The sequence below is a fragment of the Pecten maximus genome, chromosome 6 (assembly GCF_902652985.1).
Source record: "Pecten maximus chromosome 6, xPecMax1.1, whole genome shotgun sequence".
NCBI classification, from domain to species: Eukaryota; Metazoa; Mollusca; class Bivalvia; order Pectinida; family Pectinidae; genus Pecten; species Pecten maximus.
Window position 1 is genome coordinate 7,519,237 of NC_047020.1, and position 8,630 is coordinate 7,527,866.

Sequence of the window (8,630 nt, forward strand, 5' to 3'; positions counted from 1 at the left end):
TGTTGAATCACTACAGCTTTAGTCTGGGGTTATCTTACTAACACCAGTACATGTATCAACAAATATAACATGCTCAAAAACAGTGAGATCAAACTTTATAAAAAACATTATCTTGTAAATGTGATTAGTAATATAAGTAAGAAAGCAGCAGACTAATATTTACACTAATGTATTGCATATTCTGTACTCCACAAAAAACATAATACTGAAACTCTAGTACTTAATCAAAACAAAAGCCACAAAGGGCCTGTAACACTTGCCTCCATACCTGGGTAGCTAAGACATCATGGCAAATCATTTTCATTAAAATAACAATTGCATACATTTCCCTACATTTGAGTACAATCTTTCATCACCAAGAAGACAACACCTTTCCTTGGTACCAAGGATTATGTTGAACTACTATCAACTGCTCTGAAGGATGACACCAATTGGGGATTGACTTTTGATCATTTGATGTTGGCCTAGTAGGGTGCTAAACTCTTCCTCTATAGAACACAGACCAAGGGACAAGGCCTAACGGTAGCAATCACGATCTATAATATTTGTTCACAGCAAGTACTAACTCTGCTGCCATTTCAGAAGAATTAGTTTTCAAAGCTCTATGCTCCAAAATCCACATTCATTTGGTCCAAGGGCCAACACTTTCATTAAGTCTTCTACACCTAAAGATTTGTTAGACAGTTTGGCTAATATTTGTTTTCCTATCAACTATTTAATCTTAAACAGGCGAGTATTGCACCACAGCATTGTCGTCAGTTCACACAGAACTCTTGTGTGACAAGTAATTATAAGCTGCTTTCTAATTCACCAGAAACACAGCAACAAAACATAATATATCCTATACAGATGTGTGTCGTATTGCAGAAATATGTAATTTATTTGTAAATATTTAAGGAAAGGTAAAATGAGATACCAAGTTAATCAGTATAATACAGGGGAGATAACAAGTTAACCTATATAATACAGGGGAGATAACAAGTTAACCTATATAATACAGGGGAGATAACAAGTTAACCTGTATAATACAGGGAAGATAACAAGTTAACCTATATGATACAGGGGAGATAACAAGTTAATCTGTATAATACAGGGGAGATAACAAGTTAACCTATATAATACAGGGGAGATAACAAGTTAACCTATATAATACAGGGGAGATAACACGTTAATCTGTAAAATACAGGGGAGATAACAAGTTAACCTGTATAATACAGGGGAGATAACACGTTAATCTGTATAATACAGGGGAGATAACAAGTTAACCTGTATAATACAGGGGAGATAACAAGTTAACCTATATAATACAGGGGAGATAACAGGTTAACCTGTATAATACAGGGGAGATAAGAAGTTAACCTGTATAATACAGGGGAGATAACAAGTTAACCTATATAATACAGGGGAGATAACAAGTTAACCTATATAATACAGGGGAGATAACAAGTTAATCTGTAAAATACAGGGGAGATAACAAGTTAACCTGTCTAATACAGGGGAGATAACAAGTTAACCTGTATAATACAGGGGAGATAACAAGTTAACCTATATAATACAGGGGAGATAACAAGTTAACCTATATAATACAGGGGAGATAACACGTTAATCTGTATAATACAGGGGAGATAACAAGTTAACCTGTATAATACAGGGGAGATAACAAGTTAACCTGTATAATACAGGGGAGATAACAAGTTAACCTGTCTAATACAGGGGAGATAACAAGTTAACCTGTATAATACAGGGGAGATAACAAGTTAACCTGTATAATACAGGGGAGATAACAAGTTAATCTGTAAAATACAGGGGAGATAACAAGTTAACCTGTATAATACAGGGGAGATAACAAGTTAACCTGTATAATACAGGGGAGATAACAAGTTAATCTGTATAATACAGGGGAGATAACACGTTAACCTGTATAATACAGGGGAGATAACACGTCAATCTGTATAATACAGGGGAGATAACAAGTTAATTTGTAAAATACAGGGGAGATAACAAGTAAATAAATTATGATAATTTATTGAGATATAAGTAACGGAGAAAATCTGATAACAGAAATAAGCATTTAAGGCACACTCCTATGGTTTACAAAGAAGTAATCACACAATGCAATACTCATTGTTAAATCAACAAAAGAAACTTGTATTATTATCACAGGTGTGTTCAATAATTATATATATCCACATGCACAACAAGTATTAGATATACAAAAGTAGATAGGAAGTTTGACTAAGATATCACACAGTCAGACTGCCCTACATAAAAGGCAAATATTCAAAATTATCTCCATACCAATGGTGTATTTAACCTCACTTTATCTTAGTCATTTCCTTTACTGGTTTAAGACAACATGAGGGCCCTCGTATATTACCTTGCCTGGAGGTGTACAGTTAATATATACATCTACAGACTTAATACTGATCACACCAACACAAACCAAGGGTCCTCGGACATTACCTTGTCTGGAGGTGTACAGTTAATATATACATCAGTACAAATACTGATCACACCAACACAAACCAAGGGTCCTCGGACATTACCTTGCCTGGAGGTGTACAGTTAATATATACATCTACAGACTACAAATACTGATCACACCAACACAAACCAAGGGTCCTCGGACATTACCTTGTCTGGAGGTGTACAGTTAATATCTACATCTACAGACTACAAATACTGATCACACCATCACAAACCAAGGGTCCTCGGACATTACCTTGTCTGGAGGTGTACAGTAAATATATACATCAGTACAAATACTGATCACACCATCACAAACCAAGGGTCCTCGGACATTACCTTGTCTGGAGGTGTACAGTTAATATATACATCAGTACAAATACTGATCACACCAACACAAACCAAGGGTCCTCGGACATTACCTTGTCTGGAGGTGTACAGTTAATATATACATCAGTACAAATACTGATCACACCATCACAAACCAAGGGTCCTCGGACATTACCTTGCCTGGAGGTGTACAGTTAATATCTACATCTACAGACTACAAATACTGATCACACCAACACAAACCAAGGGTCCTCGGACATTACCTTGTCTGGAGGTGTACAGTTAATATCTACATCTACAGACTACAAATACTGATCACACCAACACAAACCAAGGGTCCTCGGACATTACTTTGAGATACTGTTTCAGAGAAATCAATAAAGATATTAAAAGGGATCTCTACAGTAAGATTTCACAAGAAATGCTGTTGGGAATTTTACGATGAACCAACAATTTGGCAATATGCTGTCTTATTACACACAACATCACATAAACCTGATAAAAATTTAACAACCAAGCAATAGACTTGGTATCAAGATAACATAGTTTTACATACATCCAAAAACATTCAATGAAAACTTCAAAACAGAACTTAATTATTTAACATTTTCTGGTTAAAACATCTGTTCTAAAATAAAAGAAAAACAAAGCTCAAAAACACAATTAATGAACATCATCCCAGTCAACACAGTATATTTGGAAAACGTCCAGAAAATGTCAGGCCACAACATCAAGAAAGAGATGAAACATTTAGTATTTCTATCTTCCACACTGAACACCGGTCACCTGACTTGTAGTACTCATCCATAAAACATACAAAACCAGCAAGCTTCCTAAATACAGATCAGTAATCCAAGGTCCTACATGACTGGGTGTTTCCTTTATTTCACAGTGTTTGCTTTTGGTGTGTTTTCGTTTACAAAGAGATGGAGGATGTTATGATTTACATATATCATCGAGCAAATGACATGATTTCTTTATATCGAGTTCACATTTGATGTGTATTTGTTTACAAGCAGAGCATGTTATGATCTATTGCCAAAGTGTATTGTGTATTAGTAATTCTTATTTTGATTTTTTTTTTTACAATGGTGTAAACTGGGTGTACCGAAGTAATAAAAGAGACTGCAATATTGGTTACATTGAATAAAGCACATGCTAGGTGGTTGGAAGGAGTGCAAGAAAATTGAAAAATTGCAAAAAAAACCATTTGTTTTTGTTTTATATATTAGGCATCATAATAAGATAGTTATGATGTTGTAACTACTTCGGTATGTAATTAAAACACACAATCTAATTAAAATTTAGATGGTCATTCTCAATACGTTACATGAACATCTAACAACATCCCATAAGGGGTCACGTTCTGATGACCTTTGAGATGTGTGTATTTAACTTTCAGGGCGAATTGGCAATTTGTCTATGTCATCGAAGCAAAATATTTCGTCACAGTATGAATCTGAAGCAAACCATTTCGGCACAGTATATAGCTATATGCTTTCTGGGACGAAATGACTTGAAACAAATTGACAGCTTATACAAGCTATGCACTCCAGTCATGCTAATTCGGACATATAAAATTCACTTCCAAGATTCTGGAAGTAGTCATTTGATTGGCTAATCCAAAAGGTCACCCTGACGTGACCCCTTATGGGATGTTGTTAGATGTTCATGTAACGTAGTGAGAATGAACATCTATATTTTAATTAGATTGTTAAAACACACAACATAACAAACTAACACTTTGGCAATGCTATATGAAAAATGTTCCCAAAACTTTCATTTATACTGTTACTGTAACCTTAATGCAACATGGCAACCTGATGTCACTGCAACGTTCTCCAGACATCATGTGAACACTGGGGCATCACCTTGATAAATAATTTACAACGTCAAGGTCACCATCCCAACCTTACCATTGATCAGTACAAGGTCACTTTATACAAACAAAAGTTCACTATGAGGCCATCTTAGAGCAAACACAAGGTTAAAGTCAGCCCAATAGATCATAATAATCTCAACACAGTCACCATAAAGTCAACAGTCACCATAAAGTCAATACAGTCACCACAGAGTCAACATTGTCACCATAAAGTCAACATAGTCACCGTAGAGTCAACAAAGTCACCATAAAGTCAACACAGTCACCATAAAGTCAACACAGTCACCATAGAGTCAAGTCACCATAAAGTGAACATAGTCACCATAAAGTCAACACAGTCACCATAAATTCAACACAGTCACCATACAGTCAAAACAGTCACCATAAAGTCAACACAGTCACCATAGAGTCAACATAGTCACCATAGAGTCAACACAGTCACCATAAAGTCAACATAGTCACCATAGAGTCAAGTCACCATAAAGTCAACATAGTCACCATAAAGTCAACACAGTCACTGTAGTCAACATAGTCACCATAAAGTCAACACAGTCACCATAAAGTCAACACAGTCACCATAAAGTCAACAGTCACCATAAAGTCAACAGTCACCATAGAGTCAACATAGTCACTGTAAAGTCAACAGTCACCATAAAGTCAACAGTCACCATAAAGTCAACAGTCACCATAAAGTCAACACAGTCACCATAAAGTCAACAGTCACCATAAAGTCAACAGTCACCATAGAGTCAACACAATCACCATAAAGTCAACATAGTCACCGTAGAGTCAACACAGTCACCATAAAGTCAACACAGTCACCATAAAGTCAACACAGTCACCATAAAGTCAACACAGTCACTGTAGAGTCAACACGGTCACCATAAAGTCAAAAACAGTCATCATAAAGTCAACACAGTCACCATAAAGTCAACACAGTCACCATAAAGTCAACATAGTCACCATAAAGTCAACACAGTCACCATAAAGTCAACACAGTCACCATAAAGTCAACACAGTCACCATAAAGTCAACACAGTCACCATAAAGTCAACATAGTCACCATAAAGTCAACACAGTCACCATAAAGTCAACAAAGTCACCATAAAGTCAAGTCACCATAAAGTCAAAAACAGTCACCGTAGAGTCAACAAAGTCACCATAAAGTCAAAAACAGTCACCATAAAGTCAACAGTCACCATAAAGTCAACAGTCACCATAAAGTCAACATAGTCACTGTAAAGTCAACAGTCACCATAAAGTCAACAGTCACCATAAAGTCAACAGTCACCATAAAGTCAACACAGTCACCATAAAGTCAACAGTCACCATAAAGTCAACAGTCACCATAAAGTCAACAGTCACCATAAAGTCAACATAGTCACTGTAAAGTCAACAGTCACCATAAAGTCAACAGTCACCATAGAGTCAACATAGTCACTGTAAAGTCAACAGTCACCATAAAGTCAACAGTCACCATAAAGTCAACAGTCACCATAAAGTCAACACAGTCACCATAAAGTCAACAGTCACCATAAAGTCAACAGTCACCATAGAGTCAACACAATCACCATAAAGTCAACATAGTCACCGTAGAGTCAACACAGTCACCATAAAGTCAACACAGTCACCATAAAGTCAACAGTCACCATAAAGTCAACACAGTCACCGTAGAGTCAACACAATCACCATAAAGTCAACAGTCACCATAAAGTCAACAGTCACCATAGAGTCAACACAATCACCATAAAGTCAACAGTCACCATAAAGTCAACATAGTCACCGTAGAGTCAACACAGTCACCATAAAGTCAACAGTCACCATAAAGTCAACACAGTCACCGTAGAGTCAACACAATCACCATAAAGTCAACATAGTCACCGTAGAGTCAACACAATCACCATAAAGTCAACAGTCACTGTAGAGTCAACATAGTCAACATTTAGTGAACACACTCACCATAAAGTCAACACAGTCACCATAAAGTCAACACAGTCACCATAAAGTCAACACAGTCACCATAAAGTCAACACAGTCACCATAGAGTCAACACAGTCACCATAAAGTCACCGTAGAATCAACACAGTCACCATAAAGTCAACAGTCACCATAAAGTCAACACAGTCACCATAAAGTCAACAGTCACCATAAAGTCAACATTTAGTGAACACAGTCACCATAAAGTCACCGTAGAATCAACACAGTCACTATAAAGTCAACAGTCACCATAAAGTCCACACAAATTGATCATAAAGTCAACCAAAAGTCACCACAGGGTATAAAAAGGTCCCCATGTTAATATGAATATCATTGAAAATGAAGTCTCCACAAAAAATTATTACCACAGACAAGGGTACCACAGACAAGGTACCACAGACAAGAGAACCATGCCAAGGGTACCACAAACAAGGGTACCACAGAAAAGGGTACCACAGACAAGGGTACAACAGACAAGGGCACCACAGACAAGGGCACCACAGACAAGGGTACCACAGACAAGGGTACCACAGACAAGGGTACCACAGACAAGGTACCACAGACAAGAGAACCATGCCAAGGGTACCACAAACAAGGGTACCACAGAAAAGGGTACCACAGACAAGGGCACCACAGACAAGGGCACCACAGACAAGGGCACCACAGACAAGGGTACCACACTCAAAGGTACCACAGACAAGGGTACCACAGACAAGGGAATCACAGACAAGGGTACCACACTCAAGGGTACCACAGACAAGGGTACCACAGACAAGGGTATCACAGACAAGGGTACCACAGACAAGGGTACCACAGACAAGATAACCATGGCAAGAGTACCACAGAAAAAGGGACCACAGACAAGGGAACCACAGACAAGGGTACCACACTCAATGGTAGCAAAGAAACAGGTACCACAGACAAGGATAAAACAGACAAGGGCACCACAGACAAGGGTACCACAGCCAATGGTACCACAGCCAAGGGTACCACAGCCAAGGGTACCTCAGCCAAGGGTACAACAGACAAGGGTACCACAGACAAGGGCACCACAGACAAGGGCACCACAGACAAGGTCAGCACTTATGTGGAAATGAAAAACGTTCCACAAAGATTGTCAGACATGGAATTCACCGGTAAATAACTATTGCAAACTAAGGTATACTGTCTATAGACCTATACTGATATCCATATATAGTCAATAGATCTATACTGATGTCTTTAAAGTCTACAGATACATAAACTGACATCAATATATAGTCCATCACTCCATACTGATATCTATATATAGGCCATAGTTTTATACTAATGTCTCTATATAGTCCATAGCTATATACTGACATCAATATATAGTCCATCACTCCATACTGATATCTATATATAGGCCATAGTTTTATACTAATGTCTCTATATAGTCCATAGCTATATACTGATATCAATATATAGTCCATCACTCCATACTGATATCTATATATAGGCCATAGTTTTATACTAATGTCTCTATATAGTCCATAGCTATATACTGACATCAATATATAGTCCATCACTCCATACTGATATCTATATATAGGCCATAGTTCTATACTAATGTCTCTATATAGTCCATCCATCCATATTGACATCAATATGAAGTCTATAGATCTATACTTATGTCTATATATTGTATATATAGAGGATATCTAACAGTGTTTACAGTAATACCAAATATATTTCATGAGTGGGGCTAATATTTTGATATTTTTCACGAGTGCGCAGCACCAGTGAAAAATATCTAAATATTAGCCACACGAGTGAAATATATTTGGTATTACTGAAGACACTGTTAGATATTCTGTTTATTACATTTTTTATCAACGAAAAACCTACCCCGTATGCTAACTAGGCCTACAGCAATAATTTGTAAACAAAAAATGTAGTTCCCACTGTCCAGGTGCTGAGATATATGTCGGGCTTTCTGATTGGTCAATTATTTTGG

At 37.2% G+C, this 8,630-nt stretch overlaps 1 protein-coding gene and 1 long non-coding RNA gene across 2 annotated transcripts; one reads left to right on the forward strand and one right to left on the reverse strand.

Annotated features, from left to right (window-relative positions):
- Positions 1 to 2,009: 2,009 nt before the first annotated feature.
- Positions 2,010 to 4,183, reverse strand: LOC117328855. Its single transcript, XR_004533070.1, has 2 exons — positions 3,148 to 4,183; positions 2,010 to 3,059 (listed from the first exon to the last, which is right to left on the reverse strand). It is a non-coding gene; the product is annotated as an uncharacterized LOC117328855 (long non-coding RNA).
- Positions 4,184 to 7,065: 2,882 nt separating this feature from the next.
- LOC117329980 (protein piccolo-like) lies at positions 7,066 to 7,752 on the forward strand. Its single transcript, XM_033888212.1, has one exon. It carries the CDS (start codon positions 7,066 to 7,068, stop codon positions 7,750 to 7,752), a length of 687 nt encoding a protein of 228 aa, XP_033744103.1.
- Positions 7,753 to 8,630: the final 878 nt, after the last annotated feature.

Bases quoted from the DNA above. Each gene is read 5' to 3' on its own strand.
- LOC117329980 (XM_033888212.1), top strand. From the start codon at position 7,066: ATGCCAAGGGTACCACAAACAAGGGTACCACAGAAAAGGGTACCACAG.